General features: G+C 40.7%; 2 protein-coding genes across 7 annotated transcripts; one reads left to right on the top strand and one right to left on the bottom strand.

Annotated features, from left to right (window-relative positions):
* Positions 1–289: 289 nt before the first annotated feature.
* On the bottom strand, positions 290–15,161 carry smarcal1 (SWI/SNF related, matrix associated, actin dependent regulator of chromatin, subfamily a-like 1). Of its 2 annotated transcripts, XM_042426077.1 has the most exons (17): positions 14,419–15,161; positions 13,858–14,209; positions 13,038–13,088; positions 12,636–12,896; positions 12,477–12,527; positions 12,185–12,368; positions 11,808–11,958; positions 10,367–10,528; positions 10,126–10,191; positions 8,920–9,060; positions 7,828–8,046; positions 6,805–6,875; positions 6,489–6,591; positions 2,266–2,448; positions 1,079–1,179; positions 829–925; positions 290–705 (listed from the first exon to the last, which is right to left on the bottom strand). In XM_042426077.1, the coding sequence occupies exons 1-17, from the start codon at positions 14,767–14,769 to the stop codon at positions 511–513; spliced, it is 2,739 nt and encodes a 912-aa protein (XP_042282011.1). In that variant the 5' UTR covers positions 14,770–15,161; the 3' UTR covers positions 290–510. The 2 variants fall into 2 exon arrangements, with proteins under 2 accessions (XP_042282011.1, XP_042282012.1); XM_042426078.1 differs by lacking the exons at positions 13,858–14,209; positions 14,419–15,161 and adding an exon at positions 13,254–13,831.
* On the top strand, positions 14,566–27,327 carry marchf4 (membrane associated ring-CH-type finger 4). Of its 5 annotated transcripts, none has more exons than XM_042426085.1 (5): positions 14,566–14,651; positions 17,582–18,320; positions 23,813–23,968; positions 24,961–25,153; positions 26,734–27,327. In XM_042426085.1, the coding sequence occupies exons 2-5, from the start codon at positions 17,835–17,837 to the stop codon at positions 27,153–27,155; spliced, it is 1,257 nt and encodes a 418-aa protein (XP_042282019.1). In that variant the 5' UTR covers positions 14,566–14,651; positions 17,582–17,834; the 3' UTR covers positions 27,156–27,327. The 5 variants fall into 5 exon arrangements, with proteins under 5 accessions (XP_042282019.1, XP_042282022.1, XP_042282018.1 ...); XM_042426088.1 differs by having other exon boundaries at positions 14,630–14,651; positions 17,944–18,320; XM_042426084.1 differs by lacking the exon at positions 14,566–14,651 and adding an exon at positions 15,237–15,384.

The raw sequence follows: 27,327 nt of genomic DNA, 5'->3' as shown, positions 1-27,327 counted from the left end.
TAGTAACCAGCTATGAAGACATAGAAGCTACATAATGACAGGATAGCTTAATAATTAAGAGTATCTTGCTGTTGCTAAATTGGCTTTGTGAATATCTGGCTTAGCTTGATTAAAAACAAAAGTTACACTGTGACTATTTTTGTTTTGTTCTTTAAGATTTATGAATTTACCTGACAAATGGTTTTTCCCAGGTAACACTGAAGCAGATTTTTGGGAAACTTGAAAATGAAAACTAATCGCCATTAAAACCAGCCAGGTTCCAGTTTCCAATGAATTGTGAAATAGCCTGAAGTTACAGATTTATTTATTTTCTCTGGTTAGCAAAAAATAAAAGTTCATTACAGTATTATTTTACTTCTACGAAAATAGCTTTAATATAACTGAAGTATTATGTATATAAAGATTTGTTAATGTTCACAATAACAAAATACATTCATATCATCATGATGGGCTGAAATGTAGGAACTTAAGTGATGCTTATATAATCTGTCAACACTGAAGTGTCCTGAATCATCTGCTGAAAAAGTCTTTGATGGTCCTTTTGCTGGGGGTTTGTATGAGCGAGCCGTGCTGTTGTCCAGAACTGTTTTCTGGTGGGGTGTCCTCCCAGTCGTTTGCAGCCTCCAATAAGACGGCTTCGTCTATGTCGTCATCCTCAGTGAACGACCTCTGAAACATCTCCATGATGCTCCTCTGATTGGGGTCCTGAAAAAATCCAAATAAGTTCATGACTACAGAAACATTTTAGATTTAGCAAAGTAAGCTGTGTTGGTAGAGGGTAGTGTGTGTGTGTGTGTGTGTGTGTGTGTGTGTGTGTGTGTAGTTTACCCTAGAGTGGAAGCTGGCGTTCACAGCATTGTCTGACAGGTTTGACTCAGACAAACCAACCTGCTCCAAGACATTCATTTTTTCCTGGATCATTGGCCTGGATGAACACATAGATACTGAACATTATGACAGACTGATACATTTCATTTCACTGCTTGTCACAATGTGCGCACAGCACCACACAGACAACCCACTTTAACTTGACCCTGACCAAACACAGTTTGAATAGAATACACTGACTGACACATACCACAGGTGATCATCAGCAGTTCCCTTGGCAACCAGGTAGTGAATATTTACATTGCTGGTCTGTCCAATACGATGCACCCGATCCTCTGCCTGAATGAGAACCTGCAGCAGAAAAGCATTCAACTTTAGAGCAATGCAAAAAAAAAAGAAAAAAAAGAGCATTTGAGGTTTGTTTCCTGCCTTCAATCAGCTGCAGTGTCCCCATAAGCTCAATGACTGCTTAAGAAAACTGTTATTCAGGCTTATAATTTAGCTGTCAGCACTTGAAATTACAGAGCTATTAAGATTTCTCCTGAACAGAGGGAAACCACTTCCACAAGACCTGCCAATTACCAGCACAGAAGTTAAATTAAGTTAAGTTGTACTTTACTCTGGATTTTTCCCCCCTTTTACTCTGGTCTTGAAATGCCCAGTTTGTCTGTATTACAATCCGTGTCACTTCTTTATCACTGCTTACTCCACTGTTGGCATGGAGAGGGTGTGTGACGGTCATGAGGTGGATGCGGTTCCTTGTAAAATGTTTTGTTTCTGGATTTGAAAGTGAAATTATGTTCCAATTTACATATATGAAGCAAGGACAAGTACTATCCTCCCTTGTTCTCTCACTACAGTAAGAACTCTGCCATATTGATTTTTAAAACACATTCATCTATTTTGGCCACTGAGGGCCAGAAAAAAAACATCAAAACACATTGAGAGCCATGACCAGATCACTGGCTTAAACTGTTGTCCCAAAATATTTCCTCATTTAATGCATCCAGCAGACATGACCAACATAAGCATTAATTTGGAGTCATGTTTCCGGCCACCTGAACAATATCAAGTCTCCCTCACTCTTCTTGAAGCCCTGAATAAGTCTCCTCCAACTCCAGAGAAAAATACATGGCTGCCAAATGTACTTTCTTCATAAGCCATGAGTAATTTTCTCTGTCTGTCATTTGATGTTGGCAGGTAGCTTAAAGTGGGTTTATCAAAAAAAAAAAAAAAAAAATTGTTGGAAACAGCTGCCTACATGGTTTGACTGACTGAAGGGTGTCAGACTCAAAAATCAAAGCAGTGAGATAAAAGAGGCTAAGAGATTTGGGTTGGACTGGAACCAAAAATCAAATCCAAAACAGGACTGCAGATGTGTTCCTAATAACGTAGTTAAAAAAAATGAACGTACAGTATTTTGTAGAGATGCCTTACCCCGGGGTTCCAGAAAAGCTCAGCGAAAATCACCAGATCAGCAGAGTGCAGGGTGAGGCCCATGTTGGCTGCAGTGATAGACAACACGGCCACACAGGTCTTGGTCGAGTACTGGAACCTCTCACAGAGCTGCTGTCGCTCAGCTGACGGAGTGGTCCCGTCAATACGGATGAAACTGGCATTCTGTAGGTGAAGTGAAAGGAAATTAATTTTAATGGGGACATTTTTCTGGTTTTCTGTCATTTATATACTGTTATGATGTTGGATGTCTATGTTAAACATGGACAAAGTTCAAAAACTGGAGGTGAACGTATGTAAAATGCTCCCCGCAAAAGAAACATGACCCCAAACAGCCGTCCGTAGTCTTTGTTGCCAAGGTTTTTCCTTGTGTTGTTTGCATTGTCCACTCACATATTTTGAATCTGATTCAGGCTCAAACATGTGCAGATGTATTTGAGAAGTTAACATTTTGAGTAAAGAATGAGGAAAAAGAGGTGAAATCAGAACGGAGTGGGCTCATCAGAAGTGCAGCCTTAAAGACACAGGAGCTAAAACAGCCTGTTTCAGACAGAGGCTAAACAGAGGGGCTGCATAAAGGGCCAGTATAAGATAAATAACAAGTTTTTAACTGTAAATAATGCAAAGATATTCCAGTAGAGTCCCAGTTATGTCCTCTTTAAGACAAAGGGAGCTTACAATGACCAACAAATACCAAACAGAATGAGTTCAAGTAGGGGGGCAAAGTGAGCAATGCTCCAGACAAAACAAACTAATTAGGGCCTGAGCCCAAAGGGAAAGCTTTCTTTCTTCTGTCTGTCTTCATTATAACGCCACTTCACACCTAAATTTGACCCCCTAAACATGCTCAAAAACTCACCAAATTTGGCACGCACATCAGGTCTGGTTAAAAATTTGATAAAATGTAAAAATTAACCCCCAAAGTGCCAAATTGTGCTCTCTAGCGCCACCTATGTAGCTAAAATGGCTGCCACGGCCCGTAGGAATGTCATAGAGAGATCAAACCAAAACTCAATTATTCATCTAACCGAGACCTACAAATCACATGCTGACACCCTGACCTAAATCCAACAGGAAGTCCGCAATTAGCCTTTCCCTCAATTTTGGCCTCCGAACAAACGCTATCTCCTCCGAGGGCGTTAATGGTATCGGCTTCAACCTTTAATACATGACTTATGACAATGCTGAAAAAAAGTTGTTAAAAACTTTGTAATAACTCGAACAGTTTGGATTTTATGAGCCCTCAAAGTTGCAGTGCCTCATCACATCACATCAAATGTACCCCTTACAATGTAAAACAATGGGGGAGGCAATCTATGGGCATGAACTTTGTGTCAAACAGAGGCTTCTGACGTATAAACTATCAGTCTGACCACTTTCAAACCTGTATCAATGAATTCACCATGAAATTTCCAACGAAAATATGATTTGATGTAAGATTTGGCCAAAGTTATGGGATTAATGAGGATATTTCCCCAGAAGTGTACTCCTCTCTAACTGCTCCTCATCATGTCACTCCCTCAGTGTTTTGACACATTCCGCAATACACACTCATTATAAAATCACAGGAGGAGCAAGACTTTAAAACTCACACTCTAATATCTCAAAAACAGTAAAAGATAGGAAAACCATGTAAATTCAAAACTTGTAGGTCAAAGTCTCATGACTCATTTAAAGTTCAAATGAAGTTTGTATCTAAAAATATGTGGAGGCAGTAAATATTCAAAAAGGTGTGGGTTCGCTCACACTCTCCATTCAAATATACAGTGCTGCTTGAAAGTTTGTGAACCCTTTAGAATTTGCTCTATTTCTGAAAAATTATGACCTAAAACATGATCAGATTTCCACTCAAGTCCTAAAACTAGATAAAGAGACATCAGTTAAACAAATGAGACAAAAACCTTACACGTGTTCATTTATTTATTGAGGAAAATGATCCAATGTTACATATTTGTGCGTGGCAAAAGCATGTGAACCCCTAAGATTATCAATTCATTTGAAGGGGAAATTAGAGTTGGGTTTTTCAATCAATGGGTTGACAAACAAGTGTGAGTCTGGGAGGCCTTGCCTTATTTAAAGAAGAGAAATCTGGGTCTTCACTGTCAAACTCTGAGCTTTACAACACAGGTTTGTGGAAGTGTGTCATGGCTCAAACAAAGGAGACTTCTGAGGACCTTAGAAGAAGAGTTGTTGATGCTCACCAAACTGGAAAGGGTTACAAGACCATTTCTGAAGAGTTTGGACTCCACCAGTCAGCTGTCAGGCAGATCATATACAAATTGAAGACATCCAACACCATTGTTGTCCTCCCCAGGAGTGGTCGAACAACAAAAATCACACCAAGAGCAGGCATGTAATAGTCCAGGAGGCCACAACGGACCCCAGGGTAACGTCTAGGAAACTAAAGGTCTCTCTTGCAGTTGCTACAGTCGATGTTAATGAGTCCATCATCAAGAGAACATTGAACATCAATGGTGTGCATGGCAGAGTTGCAAGAAAAAAAGCCACTTCTCTCCAAACAGAACATTGCGGCCGTCTACGGTTTGCTCAAGACTACATGGATAAGCCAGAAGGTGATTGGAACAATGTTCTGTGGATGGATGCGACCAAAATCAAACTTTTCAGCTTGAATAAGAAGCAGTCTATTTGGCGATGAGCAAACATTGCATTTGAGCATAAGAACCTTAACCCATCTGTGAAACAAGGTGGTGGTAGTATCATGGTTTGGGCTGCTTTGCTGCCTCTGGACCAGGACAGCTTGCAATCATTGATGGAGCTATGAGTTCTGAGTTGTACCAGCTAATTCTACACGAAAATGCCAAGGTATCCATCTGTGTACCGAAGCTCAACACAAAGTGGCTCATACAGTAAGACAACGACACTAAACGACAAGTCGTTCTACCCAAGAATGGTTAAAGCAGAAGAAAGATAATGTTTTGGAATGGCTGAGTCAAGGTCCTGACCTTAATCCTACAGAACTGCTGTGGAAGGACCTGAAGTGGGCAGTTCATGCAAAGAAGCCCACCAACATCCCTGAGTTGAGTCTGTTCTGTAAGGACGAATGGGCTAAAATTCCTGCAAGCTGATGTGCAGGGCTGATAAACAGTGTTTGGTTGAAGTTATAGCTGCAAAAGGGGGTCACACCAGTTACTGAAAGCAAGGGTTCACATACTTTTGCCTCACACAAATGTGTAAGATTGGATAATTTTCCTCAATAAATAAATGAAAAAGATGATTTTTTTTTGTCCCATTTGTTTAATTGGGTTCACTTTGTCTAATTTTCGGACTTGTGTAAATATCTGATCACGTTTTAGGTCATATTTATGCAGAAATACAGAAAAAAAAAAGGGTTCACAAACTTTCAAGCAGCGCTGTATGAGTATTTTTCTGTGTCCAGCTGCAGTTACTTATTGTCTCTACACACCTGACAGTACACATGTCAATCAAACTTTGACCAGGTCAAGTCTTTCCTTTTCTAAAAATAGACTTGATGAAAATTAGGAAATTAATTTGTTTTACACACAAACTCATCAAAAGTTTTCAATTTACTAATTGAAATTCAAGTGAATGGGCACAAAACTTGCATAATTTTGATGACACAGGTGTGAGCAAGACAGACATGTCTCACCCTGCAGAAAATTCTCATCCTCACACCGTTGAGATTTGATGTTTTGCCATGACAGAGGAAGTTGCTATAACTTTATTGTAAATGCAGTCTGGACCAAACTTTTCATGTTTGATAAGAGTCCCAGCCTGAACACGTCTACGTGACAATATTCCATCAGTGATGCAAACTGGCTGATTAGCGCCCCCCACAAAATTTCAGCGAAGCAGCCCCAGCAGCAGGCAAAATAGTGGACAAAGGAAGTGATGTTTATCTCCTTCTTGCACTGTCTGAAAACAGCCCGGGTCTGAAGACATCTACATGCCCGTGACAGAAGCCCTTCGATTGCACCGCAGCCTGACATGCGGAGGCCCGTTCATCGCTGCTTGCAGCTTTAATTTATTAAAGCAATTCTTATAAAAATAATAAATAGTAAATAATTGAGCTCAAATGTGCTCAATACTCCCCAAACTTGTTCCCTGCAGGTACTGATGTTGACCTTGGAGTTACTGTAATAGTTAAAAAGTAAAAACATGCTTTTTTTATGTGCATATATATATTAATATTATTGTGCAGCATGTTATCTGTACATCTCACTCACCTTTTTTCCCAGTTCAGCGGTGATATGATCCAGGACTAACTTATGATGAGCAAACACTAGAAACTTCTCTCTCCCGCCCTCCAACATGTCTGTGATGTACTCCCTGTCAGTGGCAGAAACAACACAGCACTTTTGCCAAAGAAGCTCATGAAAATATTCCATTTTTATGCGTACTTGCTAAAACTCTCTCGTCTCAAAAAGCTTGTGCAATTACAGTACACTGACTACAGATTCTGATTCATTTTACAATTTAATCTAAGTACTCATCAAGCCGATTTGAATTACTGATCCCCACCGTTAGAAGGACTGTACGTACATAATGGCTTGCAGCTTGGCTTCAGCTGTGTGGTTATAAAAGACGAGGAGGGCTGCCTTCTCTTCCATTTTCTGAAAGAGAGATAAGGGACAACACAAGATAAGAACTGACAGCAGATTCTGTTTGATGATTTGATAAGAGAGCCATTCCTCCGAGGAGCAGTGTGATTATGCACAATCAGGCTCAGCAACTCAGTCCCATCGGAGTGTATAAACACTTAAAATAATGCTCACTGGAGTATCCGGGGTCGTTTTAAAAGTACTTGTGAGTGTCTGAGGACTGAAAGGACTCCCTCATATGAAGAAGAGGAAAGAGGAAACACATCTTCTTTGGCCTAAACAAAGATTTCTCAAGCTCTTCTTAACTGTGAGGCCTTTTTAATCCCAGAGTCTTGATTTTAAGGACAGTGAACTTCTGTATTCTATTTTTTGTTAATGGGAGAACTTGTTGAATTTGGTGAGGTACATAGAATTGGTGATATACACTAAACTTATTTACTTTACTCCAAATAATGTATATTGATATCATAGTATTTTATATAATTGATATACTGTATATGCATCAGTCTTTGACCCCCTCTTGCTAGGTATCTGTATGTATAATGAATATGTATAATGTTCATGTTTTTATGGTCTACTTCTAATTTGCATGTCCATGAAGGTTTGTCTTTTTGGGATACATTTAATTAGGAGGTTTGGGTTTTTTTCATTTATTTATTTTTTTATTTTTTTACATTTTTCAGCAACAATTTTTTTTTTGTAATTATTGCATCAGGACTTTGCACAGCTTCTCTCAAAACCTTAGATGCAATTAGCTCAATTTTTGTGTTATTTTACTTGTTTCATTTGACCATTTTTTTTAGGAGAAATCTGCAAGTGATGCAAAGATTGGTTGAATTTTCACTCATTGTGAAAACTGGAAAGTCATATATTTCTGGAGCAACTTATCTTTGAGATTTTTGTGAATACTTATGCTTACAAAAACTTCAAATTCTAAGGGCTAAGGGGAACATTTGTAACTCACATTGCGATGTCCCTTGGCCAACTCCTTGGCTGCAGCTGACAGAGCAGCTTTTGTGCGGGTGTTGATCCCATCTATAGTCACTGTGACAACCTTGCGCTGTTTAGCAGGGAGCTGGGAGAGAACTTCAGACTTGAGGCGGCGCAACATCAGACACTCCTCCAGCAGCAGCTTTAACTCCCCAAGATTAGAGGAGCCCGAGTAATCCCAGCCCCAAGTCATCTAGAGGAGGGGATAAGCAATGATGCAGAAGAGAGAAATTAAGAAAAGATGGGAAAGAGGCACAGGAGGCAGAGCTGAAAAACTGAGAGCAGGTGGCCAGACCCTTGGAGTTGGAAGTGTTCAATATCAGAGTTATTTTCGATCATACACCAGGATCAGTCAGAGACTAACTAGAAGTCATAAAAGCTAAGATATTAGTCAATTTAAACGTTCGTGGAAAGAGTAGAGCAACAAAAGGAGATGAAATAAATGGAAAAAAATACTGGTAAAAGTATCTTTTGACACCTAAAAACCAACTACTTTTGAAGGGGAACTACCAATTTTACACATCAAAGTCTCTTTACAGGTCTTGGAGAGAACTACTACATACTGTATGTGAAAAGGGGAGCGGCAAAAAAATCTTCAAGTGGTGTCACTTAATGCAGCATCGGTTGGGGCTGAAGACTACAAGTTTGAAAAAGTGGAGTTAGAAAGAAGTGAGGCTACCAGACCTCTGTGGTTCGCTCATCTTCTCTGCTTGAGACTAGCAGCTCAAGGCTACATTGGCAACTACTAGCATAACAAATCCAAATCTCTGACCATTTGAAGTTCAGTTGCATTGTGGGTAATGTAGTTGCCTGGTTTTGACATGGAATAATGTCATCTCTGGTTCTGCGGCATCAATTTTGATCCTTTTTTAAAATCTCCATTGTGTGTCTGACACTAGTGCACATACTGGACATCTCCTGGAAAGTACGGTGAGGCAGATAAATCAATACATGCAAATTGCACACCTAAAGCCATCTATGTCCTCTGTGTGTCCTGGAATTACTAAATCTTAACAGTACTAAGTGTCACACTTAGACAGACGAGGGTTCCTCAGATTTAAGCTACCTGTTTGGCATCGCAGTAGCGAATCCCAAAGTCATGGAACCGTGGGAAGAGTGTTGGTCTGACAGCCAGAATCTGTGTGTAGAGCTCAGATGGTCTGGACATGGCAGGGGTCCCAGACAGAAGAATTACTCTCTTCGCTGCCTGAGGACAGAAAAATATGTCTGATTAGGAACACTGCAAGGTGACAGAGCAAGAAATTAAACCCAACCTAGAGCCAAAAAACCCAAACATGAGCTGTAATGTTGCAACGTTGGCTGGTTTGATGTATGTTACCAGCCAATATTCATACATATTACATATACAAAACAATAATCTCTCTAATACAGTAACACAGACAAAACTGTGCATCAGTGCAGGGATCCCATCAGCACCTGTGGCAGGTGTGCAAATAAAAAAAAAAGGTCTCAGAGGTATGAAATGATTATCAAACAGCTTTGGAAACTTGCGTAGTGCAGAAACTGTCTTTTTTTCAAGTTTCAAGTTCAAATAGTAAACCCTCAGAGAGTGAACCACTCTGACAACGCTGAACTATCTTCCACCTCACTGTTCCACCACAGTTCAGTACATTATGCCTATTGCTCATAGGCCCAATGAGTGTACCCAATGCAAGTTGTAACATGTGTATTCACACATACTGAGATTGACATAGCTGAAAAATAAGCATCCTGTTGTTCATCCAATGACAACTGAAACGATTAACTTGCATTTACTTTCGTCTCATGTGAGTCTGTATTGTGTTTTCACTGTTGGTGGTAAAGCGGATAGATAAATGGATCGTGTGCACACACAGCTGCGAGACAGCCTCTGTTAGTTAAGGGTAAAAAGAATTACAAAAGTCTGATGGCAAAAATCCCAGGATCCACGGAAATAGAATCAATTGTTCAGAGGCCCAATTTTATGCAAACCAAGGCTTGTTTCAACAGTTTTACTGAACTATCTGGATAATTTTGCTTGCAAAAGCTGGAGCTCCCTCAGTACTCTGCATTTCCATAGACTAATACAAAGGAAAACTCTACTGCTTTTCTCAGCAAAGCTATAATCTTGATAAGTCTTGATCTGCTTCTTTGAACAGGACCCTGTTTTTGAGATATCCTGCTAAAGCCAGGCAACATCACTAACAAATAAGAACATGATCTCTTTGGTATAGGTTATAATATTCTGAATTCAAATGCAAAATTAGATGAAAAAGAAGAGAAAGAAAATCACCTTTAGCAGAGGCAAAGCTGACTTACAACGAGCAGTCTTTATGTTCTTCAGAAAGTGAGACTCATCCTGCACAGAATGACAAAGACATCATAAACATCTTAGAAAACTTGTTTCCAGTATCAATCAATGAATCTACTGACTGAAGTAAAAAAAAAAAAAAGAAAAAAAAAGGGAAAAACTTGAGCATTTTAGCTGCAAACAGTTATGTCTGAATACTACACAGTTCAACCTTACAACTGACCATGATGAGAACATTGAAGGGATTTCCCTGCTGCTGCTTGTCCATCCTACTCAAGAGGTCGTAGCTGATGATGTTGACCAAACCAGACCGCAGATGGTCTTTGGCCTTCACCACCACATTGATGCTGTCAGGAGTCAGAGAGGGGAGCCATCGTCTGAAGGCCTGCAGACAAAGTTACTGACTCATGACACTCAGGCAAAGACTTCAACATAACAATATTGGTTTCTAGGATTTACTTTTCCACATACACTGGAAATATATTAATCTCTCAACACACATTCAATAAAATTAATTTTGTCACTGACAGTTGGTTAAAAAGTTACTAATCACAAATAATTCATTTTAACTGCTATCACAGCTGCATTTTGAACAACCAATCATTGTGCTTCGAAGAATTGTCCACTGTGGCCCGAATGTTTCTGACAATTCATTAACTCTCCATTCGCCTGCCAACCGAGCTGAAACTCACTAAATTATAAGCTCCCATACTTTGCAGTAGATTTGGCCAAATGCACAAGTCTAATGGCGCAGATAAGAGCCGAGTCAGACAGAGTAAGTGTTCTTTAATGGGACCATATCCTGTGACTAAACTCTCCACCACAATTCCAACTCCCGATTGGTGAATCACATTTGATCCAAGATATCTATCTATTAGACTGTCTTGTCAGTAAACAGAAGGTCAAGAACGCTTGTCTGAAAATGTACTGCTGGTGTAGCCTGTTAATGCTTCTGTGAGTTAAGCAGAGAATAGTGGCTACAAGACACACAGAAAAGTGACACCTGAGATGAACTCTGAAAGTAGAAAGTGTGAAAATTGCACAAGTAAAATGAGGTCAAAGAGGCTTGAACATTTCTCTGATGCCAAGTGTGGGGGCGTCACGGTGGCTTTGTGGTCCAAGAAGTGCACCTGTCAACTGTATGCTTTCAAGTACAGGAAAATAAAAATGATGCAAACTGTAAACAATATATTTCAAGCTTTTATGTCAGAAAAAGCAGCTCTTTGTGCAAGACAGAATTCACCAAAGTGGCCAAATAACTAAACTGTACAGTATAAGCATCTTTATCATAAAAAAACAATTCACGTTTTTAAATTATCATCTGCACCTGTCAGACAAAAAAATGGAAGCATGAAACTCAATACTGCCATCTTCCCCACTGAAGATAAAGTCCTTAACAAAGTGCTTGCAGTCCTTGGGGAACAGTGTTAACATTCCTCCAATGCAGAGAGGTTAAAGCAGAAACCAACATTATAATGTGTAGGTCAGAACTTTGTCAAAGGAGTCTAAAGAAGGATATATTTAATACCTGCTGACTTAATGCAATCCAATAATGATGCGATTAAATGGAAACAAAGTGATACAATCTTAACACCAACTAAGTAATCAGCTATTTTTCTTCCAGGCACATAACTTTGATTAACTTCTGCTGAATGTCTGTTTACCTCAGCCCATGTGAATCGCACAGAGGAAGGAGCCACCACCAGCAAGGGCCACTCGCTCCTGTAATAGGCTGCTATACAGATGGCCTGCACCGTCTTCCCCAGGCCCATGTCGTCAGCCAGGAGGAGGCGGCCTTGTTTAGACACTGCAAAACTGTAGGGACACAAAGAAATATTAATACAGACAGCTGGAAAATGAGTGGAGCCACAGTGATCTGACCCTTTAAATCTACAGAAACTTAATATCACAGAGAAATGGCAAACAATAAGTGACTTGTTAAGTATTTTTTTATTTGCACGAGACTGAGCACATCACTTATGAATAACTGTCTCTGCTATTGACAGAGGTGTTACACTAACGGCTGTCCAAAGGCACCTACTTGACTCCCTCCCTCTGGAAGGGCATTAGGCTGCAGGTGAGCTTGGGCTCAATGCTGGAGAGGTCTGCCTCAGGGACGTCTACAGACCTGGCTCGGGGCCCATCAAAACTGGCAGAGAAAGCTTGGATTATTGCCCTGGGCAGAGGCTCCACCTCCACTGCTGCTATCCCACCGAGGAGATCCACTGGGTATGGAACACAGCACAGTTATACAAGATGGTGAATGTAACAGAGACAAACAGGAACACAAAAGATCATAGATGAAACTGCAAAATAAAGCAAATGTTACTCACTGAGTCTCTTGTAATCCTCAAGTGAAAAGCTCCACTTTCTTGTTTTCATGTCTTCCAAAACAACCAACAAATGATTAAAAAAAACTGTATCAGAAGCCGTAAAATGCAAATGAAACATGATGAATGATAAGGATATTAATTGCATAATTTGACTGTTACCATAGCTCTTTGTTGGCATTTGCTTAAATGCTGCAATGACATCGACATGGTACCCAATGTCAACCTCAAACTTCGTCGCAGACACCAGGATGCACTGGCCCTGCAGAGTGGCCCCAGGCCTCTGCCAGCCGTTACACAGCTTCAGCAGAGCCCCCAGTGCTGCACCATCACGAGCTCGGCTGGTGGCTGCTGCCACGTCCACCGCATCCATTCCCTCCAGAGGCCTCAAAGACACAGAGGCAATAGCTGCTGCTTCCTCCACTGCGACAGAGCCAAGACCCATACAGTAAGTCAAGACGGAGCAGATGCAGCATCTCTCATGACTTTAAATTTAGGATACTTCTAAAAGAGTGCATGCTTGAGTCAAAATATTTCATCTGGCAATTTCCCTAATGTACATACTTAGCTGCTGATAGTCCTCCAGACCGAAGTTCCACTTCTTTGTGGCAGGATCTAAGACAGAAAGAACATGCTACTTTATTATCTCAGAGGACAGCACAGTTATAGAGATGATTAGATGATTAGAAAACCAGACATGAAGAGTGAAATTACTACATGTTGGAATTTGGTATTGCTGTTTAGAAAACTGATTGTGCTACGGATGAAAGATTTGTGTACCTGGTTTGTTCTACAGAGAAGAGTTGTGTAGCTTTGGCCAAAGATAGCAGTTTATATTGCTTTGATTGTGGTGAGTTCAGACATTCATTATTTGTCTTGACTAGCAGGTTGTCCCAGTTGCGTGGGCAGATGCATTGTGTGATGCCAGGGCTGGTCATTATTTGACAATTGCAATACTGGCTGCTGCAGAACACAATACAGTCAGTGAACAACTACTGAGGCTCTAACCACAGACCTATTTGGGACTTGGTGCTGCAGAATCTACTTGATTTACACCTGTTTTGGTCTGAGTTTGATATGTGAAGTAAACCAAGCATGAGAAAGGAGGAGGCTTTGTTCATGCTGTCCTTTCTTGAATATTGTGTTTAAATTCCAGTTTGTAATCGATGATGCTGTCATTGCATTTGCATTCCCCTACTACTTTTAAAAATGTATTCATACTGACCTATCTAATTGAACTTTAAACAAAATAAGAAAATGTGCCTCATTTATATAATATATGCTCATATTTCAATATATATACCAGTGTTTCCTACAGGTTGAACATGTATTTGTGGTGGTATTCCCCAAGGGTGGTGAGAGGTGTGGGGCTGCAGTTACTTACCATAGTTCTTGGAGGGGATGGATTTGAAAACAGCAATAAGCTCTACATGGTAGCCCACTTCTACTCTGAAACGGCCCTCTGTGTGAGTTACACATTTTCCTATCACAGAAATGGCAGGCTTTTTTGCAGGTACAGCGTTTGAAGTTGAGGAGTTTGTGGGAAGCTGTGCTACAGGACTTTGGGCGGGTTTGTTTGGTTGCTTGTAGAATGAGCTGACTGCACCACCAGAGCCGCTGGAAGTAGGGTTCGGTTTGGGCTGAGACGTCTTCACACCAAAGCTTCCTCCGCTAGGCAAGACAGGGCTGTTCACATGTTGACTTTTTGCCTGAGGAAGTGGGTCAATAACTTGTATCTAAAAGGAAAGACAGTAACACGCATCAAGAAAGACTCTGAAGTTATTTTCCACCCAATAGTAACTTATTTAAAGTCCCCCCTCCACTCAAAAATATGTTGTTTTTTTTAATCAGATACATATTATTAATCAAAGTAGAGCATTTTATATAGGCCTATATCTTAAAACATGTCTCGTGGGGAACTTTAACATTCAAGCTCAGATCTCACCTGTCTTGACGAAGCAAAGTTATGCTTGATTTGGTTCCCAGTGCCAGATACCTGCTGGAGCTTTGGGTTTTGATTACTGAAACTTTGTGAGTCTTTTTTGAAGGGCGGAACAAACCGCATTGGTGCAGAAGCTTGGTCATTAGTTTCTCTGTGATGACTTAGCGTTGCAGGATCTGGAAGAGCGCTCTGTTTAGGTGGCTGAAATACGTTTACTGATGTACTGTTGTAGCCTGGTGAGTTCTGCTTATTGGTGGTGACAGTCTGTCCAAGTCTCTGGGCTCTTCTCTCCAAAGCTTTCCGTCTGTTCTCTTCAATCTTTCGCTGCTGCTCTACAGTTAGCTGATAAGACATCACGGTAACCTTTGTAACAGCTAATGCTAACTCACTGCTTCACAGTCATTCACAAATCCAGATGACGGTCAGTCACACTCCGATCTAGTGAAAACATTTATTTACCTGCAAATACGGGGTCCATCATTGTGCGATCGGTACAATTTATGACCGACACGTTAAAAGTTTGCAGCCTCCCCTGCTAACGGAAGCAGCTAAAATGTTGCTAACCTGGGCGGAAGCAGTAAAATGTAGCAACCAAATATATCGGCAGCGTCACAATGATGTTGAATGTAGGTGAGCATTCATTCGTGAAGAACAGTTCACCCGCTGTATGATCTAAAGACGGCAACGATAATAACGCTCGACTAGCTGCTAGTTGTCAATGTGCTAGCTGCTTCAATATCTGCCGCGCAGGAAGTGACGTAGAAAAACAAGCAGACACGTGGAGATGTCGGTTGCTTAGTAACGTAATGTGACGTTCCAAAAAAGATAACCGACAATCAAAACGTTACAGACTTAATTATTATTTTGTTATGTTGAAAACAAACATTTTGGTGTAACTTGAGCAAATATATTTGATATACTGACTTGACAGAAGAATTCAGGAACATTATTTATTTTTAAATACACAAGGTAAGTTCAACTGGACATATCTTCCGTATCTTTTCAAATGTCTTTCTGATAAAAATTGAAATTACGCTGTTTTTAACTGTTAGACAGAGGTGGAAATTTAGGACATTTAACTTCTACTGTACTTACTTAACGTTAAATACAATTGTGCTTTACTTAGGTAGCGTTATCTCTGATAGCTAATACTACTCCTCCACTACTTTTCGAAGGGAACTTTATATATTTTTAACGCTACAGTTAGTTACTCTATTACATTTGACAGCCATTACTTTTCAGATTAAAGGACGGGTTCACAATTTTTCAGGTCTGTCTTAAAACAGTAAAATAAAAAAGTAGCAAAATAGTCAAAAATAAAAATAAAATAGTCAGGTGCCCAAATGAACATTGAAACAGTTTTTCCTTGCCATAATCATTCCTCCTGGTCATACCGATCTTCATAACGCACTTCCAATGTAAGTGATGGGGGACAAAATCATCATCCTTCTGTGCAAAAATGTATTTAAAAACTTTTAAATAAATTTTTGCATAAATAACTGCGTGGGCACACTGTGGATTTTGGCCCTCATCACTTACATTGAAAGTGCATTTGAAGGGGATCTTTTAACAGCCAGTATGAACAGGAGGAAAGATTACAGCCAGGAAAACCTCTTTCAGTGTTTATATGGACACCTGTCTGTTGCTTTAAGACAAACTTGAAAAACTGTGAACCATCCTTTAAATAAATCATACTGCACTTGTTTAAATGTGCTTGGTTGATGTATATTAATGCAATCCAATAATATGATATACATAATAATATAGCACTCTAAAAGGGGGTATTTTGATTTATGAGTACTTTTACTTTTGATATTTTGATGATGATACTTCTGTGCTCAAGTAATATGGGTCGTACTTATAATAATGTAGCTATTTTTACATTTTGATACTGCTATTTTTTTTTAGTGCTGAACCAATTAGTCGACTAATTGAAACTGACAGGAAACTAATCTACAACAATTTGAATAATCCAGTTTTTTTAAAGTTTATTTTTTAAGCTAAACTGCCAAAACATGCATGGTTTCAGCTTCTCAGTTGTGAATATTAGCTGGTTTTCTTAGCCTTTAAACTGAATATCTTTGGGTTTTGACCTGGGCACTATTTTCTAACATTTATGGACCAAATGATTAATCAGTGGGAAAGCGATCGGCACATTGGTCGATAGTGAAAATAATCCCTTAGACGTGATTATATGTAAGGTTTAGACCACTTTCAACCCAACTGATATTTGTGTTGAGCAAAATGACGCTATTTAAATGAGCTGTTATGAATAATTTGCGTTGCGCCTTGTGTTGTCTGATAATCGAATTGTTGAATTATTGATCATTAGCGGCTACAATTAAATTTCCTGCTTTTTGTTTGCACGTTGAAGAGGCAGAAAACAGACACTATGATTTATGGATACCTTGGCTAAAACAGGTGATTGACTCTGACTTGTAGTAATGAGTTGGCTGCTTGCATCACTGTGCGGTGATGACGTGTGGCGTCTGGGAGCTGTCCCAGGAATCATGGTGCTGAAGCTGCAGCACCGATTCAGCAGCCAATTATCACAGGACAATCCGGGGCCACGGACACTTTCACCCAGAGAGGGACAGTCCGACTATCCTGCTGGATTTTTAGCCCACCAGACGGATTTAAACCCATCGGTTTGTTCCTCGGATATGGGAATTCGGTCATTTGGGATGTAAGCTTCACGGAGAGTTGCCAGCGACCTGCAGTCTGGCTGGAGATATATGAACAAAAAAAAAATCCTGAAACTGTGAGTCGTATAGAAATCGCTGTAGCTCGCCAGGTAAGACAGATTTCGCTTCTTAACATGGCACCGCATTGACTTGATTTGCTTTGAAACCTTACAAGACGTCGACAGGAAAATCTGAGCTCTACTGATTTAAAATGTCATTCGTTGTTTGTCTGAATATTTGAATTTTAAAGATTGGGCGCTGACATTTTGTTTTGTAGTCTATTGTACCCAAGGCTGATTTGATTCTCGGGTTTCTGCACTCGACGTGAATCTGGAGGGAGAAGCCTGTCTAGATAGGCTAGTTTATGTTGTACAGACCAGGCAGACTATTAAGGCCATGAAATGACAGTGAGTGAACGGGCCATAGCCTTGTTACTTGAATGCATATTCCTATCAATCTAACATTTGACTTTCCTCTTTTAGCCGTTCCATTTTATTGAACTTAATGGCTTCAGACACTTGTTTGCATCGGTGGGATTTATCTGCTTTTTGGATTTACAACCTCGTGGGGAGCCGATAAAAGACATTCAGTTGGAATATATGAATATCTACATAGAAAACTAACAACGCTGCTGTAAAATCCCGGCAAACACTTGAAAACGCCCCCCCTGCCCCCACTATCCCATCTCACGACATATGAAGAAGTGTTGGCTTATGACGGGGGTACATACAGTACATGCTGTTTTCTTCCTGCACCTTTGCACGGTGCTGTGAGTTTCTGGCCGGAGACAGGCTGATGCTGCGCAGCCAGGGCATGCTGAAGAGCCGCTGTTGCGTCCTGCTAGGTGACCTGAGGGTGCTCCTGCTCGGGCCACCGGCACCGCCGACGCCGCTGCCTCCGCTGACCCCCATGAGCAGCCAAGCTACGGAAAGCCATGAGACAGGTGTCACCGTCCCCGACAATAACAACACGCTAACGCGGAGCCACCAGCCCGCAGTGGACCGGACTACCCCACCTGCAGCAGGAGCCACCGGGCCACCCGAGCGGCAGGTGGCGGGCTGGGTTGATGCTGCAGAGCTGTCGGCGGCACTGCGCGGCTGCAGCAGCTCCTCTGATGACTGCTCAAAGGGCAAACTGGAGGAGAGATTCTCCCTCACCAGCTACACGGAAAGTGGCTTCAGGACGCCTGTGTGCAGGATCTGCTTCCAGGGACCAGAACACGTAAGTCAAGGGGTAATGTTCCCCTAAATATTAAAGTAATATACATATGTAATGTTGGAAGTGCCACACACTTTCTCTCTTAAGATTTAAAAATAAGGTTTTGTATTTGGTTGGGGTCTAATCTTCCACCTCTTTGCCCTCCAAGGAGCACAGGAGAATTAAAGACCAGACCAAGTGATTGAAATGTTGCACATTTAGTGTAGGTCAGGAAATGATCCCTTCCCAGCAGAGCTCTGATAGCGTAACAGACTTTCTATTAAATACGGAGTCACTGGTCAAGCTTGTTTTCCTGTGAGAAAACCCCCTCCCAGTGTCTTGTTGGGCCAGCCGCACAGCTGGAGAGCTCTCTGAGCAGAGATCCCACTGCATCCTGTACTCATCACTCCGCGTGGCTTGAAAAGACAGCTATAGCAGTGGGAGGATAATGAAAGACCTTGTCCCCATGGTTGACAAGTGAGGAGGATACACTGAGATGCAGTAACAACTCATTATAGCCAAACGCTGTGAATTCATATTGAAGCAATACATGCATGAAAAAATCAAATAATACCTCTCAGTCTGCTGCTCACACACACCACCTGGAAACAGCACAAAAAAGGAGGAAAATGTATACAGAACAGACGGAAACAGCCTTCAAGTTAATCACACTGCGTGCCTCCGTCTTTGGGGCCATATTGATGATAATGTCACACTACATCAATCATCAGAGGAAAAATTCTGAAAGAAGATGGCTGAGGTGTGCCGCAATAAATAATGTTAAATTATAACAGAGAAGCAGGCACTTGGCAATTTGCAGACACATTAGTTACACTGTTTGACAGAGCCTTTGAGACCACCTTGACGAATATGTCACACCTCACCAATTGGTAATGGAGGTAGGGAGGTTATAAAAAATGTGAAGCAAGATAAGTGAGGTGTAGAACATAACTTTTTATCCGGCAGTCTGTACTCATAGTTGCCTTTCCTTTACACAAGCAGCAGATTTACTGTATAATTTCATGGTCACTGCACTGTGTATAGCCTATAATCTCTCAATGTTTCATCAACTAATTACTCCAACAGCAATTTTGTGCACCATTTCACCTCTGAGCTCAGGCTCTCTAATTATTACTGACATGGGGTATGAGATTGGAAGACAAGGCTTCAACGTTTTTTTTTGTTTTTTTTTTTAGAAAAAGTCCTCAGATAGTCGGTGTGCTCTGCAGTGCATACAAAGTACTGCCTTCTAAATTCGCAGTTTCCCATGGCCTCCTCCAACTCATCTCATCGATGCTTCCTTCCTGAGACATTGCAGCTAGTCAATAGCGCCTGATTTCATGCCGTCTTATCAGTATGCACATTCTTATCTATCACCGGCCTTCCTTTTCCTGTCGTCTCTTGCTGCTGGTTTGGGTGAAGTCCAGATATGGATCTGCTGAGGTGTAAACGAGTACAAGGAGAATGAGGCTCCATTTGAAAAGAGAGATGAGTGGACTGCCTGTATGTCACGGTGTGATACAGGCAGTGGGGACATTAGTTATCCTGTGCTCTTCCCTTAGCCTCCAGGATGTCACGTAGACCAAGGCAGCGAGTATCTGATCTGACAATCCACCTCCCAAATACTTCCATCCCCAAGGCTGCGATACTCAAGACAGAGTAAAGAAGGGAGTGAGAGACGTAGCTTTCCTCAAGCGTCCCACCAGAAAAGAGCCTTGAGTGTCTGACAGAGGAAGCCATTGAAAAATGATTGTAATTTAATTTAATATGGCACCAAACGATAATAAGTCTGTGTTATCAAATTGATGTTGGTGTTTTGGTGCCTCTTTGTTTGAGGTGCCATCAGAAATTTACAACCCAAGTTGTATTGTTTTAAAGGATAAATTCACATCTTTCTTTCTGTATCGATTGGCTTATTGTAATCGTTCCTCTTCTCCATGCTGGCTATGAAGTGATACCTTTGAGCATAAATCCTTTGTGAGAGATGGCGGACAACATTCACAGTCCTTGTTACGTGTAAAAATGCAAAAGCTAATATGAGGCTTCAGCACTCTGTTAGGAAAATCAACTAAATATCTTGTGTAAGTCTTTTTAGTATGAAATCTCGTCCTGTCTATCCCCACCATCCCTTCTCTTCAGCTCAACAAGGAAGCACTGCACAGCAAAAGACAAACAGAAGATTGTAACTTTGCAATTATTATGATAATGTTCCCCATCTCTTACATCAGAATCGCCCTATGATGGGATCACCTCACAGCCAGTATGGACAAAATAAATGATTACAGGGACCAGTAACCCTTTTAAACGTACATAACGGCATGTGAGTATCTAGATAGAAATTCTGAACCTAAGTCTGATTTCTTCTGTTGGAGTCTGATTACATCCCCAGACACACAGAATGTATTCATGAACAGTTAAGTCGACATCAGATGATATCGCATAAATTCATGTCTTTTATCTCTATAGCTCAAGTCTGTGTTTTTATACACAGATAACTTGAGACATATTTCAATCCGTTATCAGTTCTCTTTAGCTAAGGGTCAGAAAGAAGCTTTACAGAGGAGTCTGGCTTTACTTGCAATGAAGCGATTGCTTTATAAAAGCATTTGCTTTCAGACTTTCTCGACCTCATCACTGAAAGAACAATCATTAGCAATTTCTCTGCTATATTTTCAGTAAAGAGTCTTTGAGTGCACAAAACTATTATGGGATATTTTAAAAATGACATATAGAGAAAACCCATGTAATGTTTCTATGAGTGAAGGATCCTTTCCTGAATTGTCATGCACTATTACATTGAAGTGCCCTTTGGGGCTGATGCTTCTAGTGTCCTGTCTTCACTTCAGCTGCATGTTGGGAATATGTGAGTCCCTGCTGCTTAGAAAAAAATGTTCTCTTTCCCTCCTAAATCACAACACAGTTAATGCACTCGCCCAGCGTGTTTGTCTGAGGCACAATGAGAAGCCTCGAGGGGTCAAGATAGCATCGTTCTTTATGGCTGTGCAGAAGCATTATGCTGTCTGTATTGCATCGCATGTAGGATGGCCTCTCTGCCATTTGATAGGAATGTGCTATAAACACCTTACATAAGCACAACATTTTTTTGGTCTTTTTTGAAGTCTATAGGTAGGAGCTGTGAGTTCATAAACTTAAATTATGAACCCTAGTTGCTTTTTTATTCATATTACCATCACTGTAGGTCTAATGGCTCCTTAAATCAAGCCATGAGTGAAACATCCCCCAGCGTATGTTTTACAAGAAGTCATAATAGGTAAATACATTTGAAATTATATGACCATCAGTTTCATTATTCAGTGATTGTACTTTTCCCTCTAACTTGTTGAATATGGTTTAAATATGAATATGAAGCTGTTTTTCAGACGACTGCAGTATTGTAAGTTCTCATAAAAAGAAATGCTTGTGGCCTGAATGTCATTGGCCATTGTAGAAATCGCTTTCATTCAGTTTCTGTGGGAGCGAGTTTATAAAGCCACAATTTCCCCTCGCTTGGAGTTAATGGAGTTCACTTGCATTGATTCCAGACCCTGAAGAAAAGTGAATAGCCATCGCTAATTTAGTTTCATGTCATTATATACATTGGGAGTGGATCCAATTTTATAAGGAGAAAATTAGGTGCACTGAGGTGTTTTTCAGATAATGCAGCACAGAGAAATAGAATAACACAGCCAAAGCAATCAAATGTATCATCTTTTTCATACAGTAGGCTCCAGTTTCTTTTTTCAATGATCATTGCTGTTTGATCAACAAAAGGACATTTAGTTATCACTTTCTGTATGTGTGGGCTGTAATGTCACGTTTGTTATCAGACGCTCTCTCTGCAGCCTTGGTTGTACTAGAGTGGTCCAGGTTTCAGCTCTTGGCTGCAATCAGGCCAGTCACAGTGAGCGGTGTGAGTCCCACTGGACATGGCAGAAGTGTTCTGGTGCTCCTGCCAATACACTCCCACCCTGGCCATCTGTAGATGGGCCTTTTCTCCTCCATCTTCTCGCTTTTCCCTCCCTTCTCCTCGACCAGGGCGCTGCACCGTCTGTCAGAGATGTCAGCACAGTTTTGCAATTCTCCCCAGACTCTGTGTCATGTTTAAATTAACAATACCTTGGCTTAGAAACTGAATGCCTCAGCTCAGAGGGGTTGAGAGTTTTCTTGCAGCAGAAGGGTTTAGCTAATTTATTTTATCATTCACTACAGTCTTTTTCTTCAGTAGCATTAAGATTATAAAAGAAGTCCTGCTTTGAATTTTATTGATCCAAATTTATTTAACTGCAGGTCAGGGCCTGCAAAGATGGCAGGCCTGCATTTTTTGGGTCATCATCTACATCTCATATCACAAGACTAATATATTTTAATGAGATTGGAGCTCAAGGTGAGAGATTATAAATCAGCCATTAGTTCCTCAGGTTGAATATATTTTAAGAATAGCTGGTTAAGAATATGTCTGAGCACATATCGCTGTTTCGTGGAAATCTTGTAATGCCATATCAAGTGAATTTCATTATTTAACTTAAGCTGAAGGATCTAAGAGCCTTGTGCAGGCTGAAAAAAATCTACAATTCTTCAGTCTAATATGCTACTGTTGACCACAGAGGACCTCTTCAGGAGAAAATTTAGGTTATTGCTCTGCTCAAATGCTTCCCGAAAAACAGGCCTTTATCCTAATGACTTTTGGGCTGCTGAGGTGAGTCACAAACCTGCCTCTTCAACATCAAGGCCACTGACATCCAGAGGTTATACACACAGCAGAAGCATCACTATTATACTTTTGCAGTGAAATCCATCATATTTAACAAGGTACAAGGTATTTATAGGTTTTATGATTCCTCTTTAATAAAGATCAGGTGCAAGCAGAGAAGGAAGGCAGGGAGAGTAGAAGGAAGATGTTGGGGGATTTGGTCTCACTACATTAGCATCTATAGAAAAACATTTGTGTATATGTGACTGCTCCATTCACTTTAAGAGCTGCACTAAAAGTGTACCTTTAGCGCAGTATTTTGCAGCTTTGTTGGTGTTTATCCTTTGCCAGAAGCTTCAGTGACTAATCCTACACTTTTCAACGGTGCTAGTAATCAAGCATTTTGCCTGTCAACTAGGTGTAAAGCAAAGCTTTCATTTCACACCTGAACTGGTGCTCTACTGTAATATGACGTGCATTGCTGGGTAGTCTTGAGTGTGTGTGTGTGTGTGTGCATGCAAAGCTCTAAGAAACTGAAAAAGCCAGCATGAACTGCAAAGAAATATCAGTATATGTATAGTGTAACGTGAAGCTTGTTTCTTGTAAAAGGTTTTCCTGCAGGGGGTAAACAAGATGAGAAAACTTTGGGTTGCCGGTCAATGATTTCTGTATCAAATCACTACTTATCCCACTCTTAGACTCCAGTCCAGAAATGTGAGGCAGTAAATTTTAGCAAATTTGTTCTCCTTGTAGTTTGCAGTATTTTTTATCGCATTCTGTGTACTGTAAAATGTAACACAGTACTGATGCTGCCTCTTTCCTACAGGGGGAGCTCCTGAGTCCATGTCGCTGCAGCGGGTCGGTACGCTGCACCCACCAGCCCTGCCTCATCAAGTGGATCAGTGAGAGAGGTTCCTGGGCCTGCGAGCTCTGCTACTACAAATATCAGGTCATTGCCATCAGCACCAAGAACCCGCTACAGGTGAGCTCTTGGTTATTTGAAATAGCTTTTAGCTGGGAAGAGAGATGGATTAGAAGCCAAAATTTTATCAGTTGGGAAATATTCACCAGTTGGGGCACGGCCAAGTTATTGTAAGTTCTGGGAAGAGTTGTTTTGCCATCTCAGTGTTAGAAATGTTGTGGTATATTGTGTAAGTGTTACATAGCCCCTGGCCCTTCCACTCTTGGACTCATCGGGATGCATTTTCAGTTCTCATATTAAAGTTTTTTTTAGTATCAAACAACTAAAACACCATTTTCAGAAATCATACCATCTTTACTGAAGTTCTAGTTCTGAATTAAACTTTGCTTTTTGTATTAAACAAGATTTCTTTCCCTTCTGTTCAAGAGAACAGACAGATTGTAGAGGGAACTTTCCTCTCAGTTTTAGACTTCGGTGAAATGATAGGGTTGTCGAGTGAACATAGATTTCTTTTAGGTTTTTCAAGGCAGCGCTGATGTGTGAAATGCTGCTGTTTGATGCTGCAGCTGTAGCATTCCCTGAAGTTTGATGCATTTGTTTTGGTGGAAGCGTTTAGTAATCTGTTTCTTGAGCAAGACAATGAAACCCCAAGTTTCTATCATTCAAGCACCCTGCATGGTAGTTCACTGGCATTGGTATGTGAGTAGGGGGTTGAATGTGTGAACAAGAGGCAGAATGTAAAGTGCTTTGGATAAAAACGCTATATAAATGCAGCTCATTTACATTTATTCATTTGACAGACACTTTTGTCCAAAGCAATGTACAAATGATACAATCCAGGGCACAGTAGATCAAGGAGAGACCAGTCCCTTAATGCTTTTTCATTGATGATTGTAACCATTGATTGTGACTTTATCTTGTCGGCACCTCTCATTATGTATGTGTTCTTCTGGTCCCTGCCTCACAGAGTGTTCTCAAATATTTGGTTAAGCTAAAAGAGAAATAAGAAACACAAAGAACTAAGCTGTACTGCGGTCTGTGTTTTCATACAGTGGCAGGCCATCTCCCTGACAGTGATAGAGAAAGTGCAGATAGCAGCAGCCATCTTGGGCTCCCTGTTCCTGATGGCCAGTATCTCCTGGCTGGTGTGGTCATCTTTCAGCCCGTCGGCTCGCTGGCAGCGCCAAGACCTGCTTTTCCAGATCTGCTACGGCATGTACGGCTTCATGGATGTAGTCTGCATCGGTGAGGTGCTAAACTCAACACTGGCCTATTATTTATGACTGAATTTAATGCTTATAATTCTTGGAGTGACTTTGTACACAAGATTAATATTGAGTATTTAATATTATACATTCAAAACAAACAATAAACATAATGTCATAGGTGCTCAGTAGAATCAACAATCAAAGCCACCGGCTAGACACAAATGATGAACGATTCACATTGTTGACAATTTATACAATAAATCTGTAGCACAGAGTGAACTACTTCAAATGAATAATGAGTGTTTGGTTTCTTGAAACGTACCAGTTCAGAATTTATGTTGCATATAATTTGATTAATATTTTTGTAACATTCAGTATAGTACAGTTACTATATTAAAGATGATGAAATGCTGGGTCAAAGCTTGTTTGATGAATTAAACATAGATGCTGAATGTTCCAAACATCGTCTTTGCAGCAACTGAAGTGGTTTGCATTGCATACATTAAAATGCTTTTGAGTCAATAATAAAAGCTGCAGCACCAAATTTAGGCAAACTTAATTCATGCTGCACTCATATAAGTGACACAACAAGTGAAAACTGCAGTGAAACATTTTTAACCGTCTTCTGAGTTTGTGTGGGTGTCCAAATTAAAACTTGTAGCATCCGTTTTAAGCCTGCTGTCCTCTGAAGCCCGCGGTGTGTTTTGGATGACTGTGTGATGGCATCTCACATTATGAAACCTCTAACTGCCAACTGCAGTAGAGAGCAGGATGAGAGGAAGAGGAGATGGATTGTCTCCGGTTTGGTGGCAAGGAGTGTGGAGTCATTAACTCTGCACTTTACAGAGATTAACTTGTCACCTGGCAAACATTAAAGAGCAAAGACTCGACTTTCACTTATCCGCACACAAAGTTAGAGAGGGAGAGAAACAGAGCTGAGGGAGAGAGACAGGATTTGTTTTTAACAAAAAACTGTAAATATAGAAGAGGTTGGGAATTATTAAATGTCCATATTTTTCAAATTGTGATCACTATGGTTGCTGCAATATTTGAGACCTATGTAACTTCTCATATCAGAACTATAACTGTAATAAGAGACATTACCATTGGTAGCTGTATGATCAATACAGTTTCTATAAACTGTACTGTAATGGTTGTGCTCAGGTTAAGCAGATTATTTAAAACCATTTATACAGTATTTCTCTTTACATGACTTTAATATGATAAAAACAGTAAAATCTTGGGGTCCAATCAGTCTGTCTTGTGACAGATTTATTTCAATTTCCCAGATACTGAATTCAGTGAACATAAATCAATAAGCAATTTTAAACTGTGATAAGAGGTTATCAAACAGTCCTAGGGAGCAAATGCATCATTTTTGAGTATTGAGTATTACTGTGTCATAAGTTGTGCCATGTCTACAATTTTTCTAAGAAATAAAGATCTTATCTCAGGGTTATGGTGCTATACTTGAAAGATGAGTTGTTTTGTTCTGCAGCTAATACTTTCTGCAGGCTTTAAAACGGTGACTCTCCCACTGCAGAGATATACTGTATATCATTTTGTATACTGCTGCCAGACAGCGACATTGTCTAATTGATGCTCTCATCTCCACAGCTCTAATTGTCCACGAGGGACCTTCTGTGTTTCGCATCTTCCACCGCTGGCAGGCCGTGAACCAGCAGTGGAAGGTTCTGAACTATGATAAATCTATGGACAGCGCTGACCTGAAGGACGCCACTGTGGACAGGACTCTGTCTCAGCCCAACCAAGGCTATCAGACTGGGATAGGAGTGTCCACCTCCACCTCCTCACTGATGGTGGTAGCTTCCACAGCCACCGGCTCCACTTCTACAGCCGTGGTGACGGCCTCAGGAGGACTGGGAACACACGTTGATCCCAACAACGGGAGCGTTGTTCCTGACCAACACTGTCCCTACAACATCCTCCACCTCCTCAGCCACCTGAGGCAGCCAGAGCCTCGCAGCCAACCCAGCAATAGCACACGAGAGCTGGTCATGAGAGTCACTACAGTCTGAGGAGTCCATTGAGGCCTTATCTCACATGGAGGTGAACCATTTATGAACCAGCTGACAGTTGAAAAAAAAGTCTTTTTTGAACTGCACTGGATTAATAACATGTTCTTGTTTCAAAATGCATCTCTGATGTCCTCACATGGATTGAATAAAAGTCAAAGTTGTTTGATTTGCA

Source organism: Thunnus maccoyii, chromosome 11 (assembly GCF_910596095.1).
Source record: "Thunnus maccoyii chromosome 11, fThuMac1.1, whole genome shotgun sequence".
Taxonomy (NCBI): domain Eukaryota; kingdom Metazoa; phylum Chordata; class Actinopteri; order Scombriformes; family Scombridae; genus Thunnus; species Thunnus maccoyii.
Note: the sequence above shows the minus strand (reverse complement) of the source record. Positions and strands in the feature narration are given on the sequence as shown.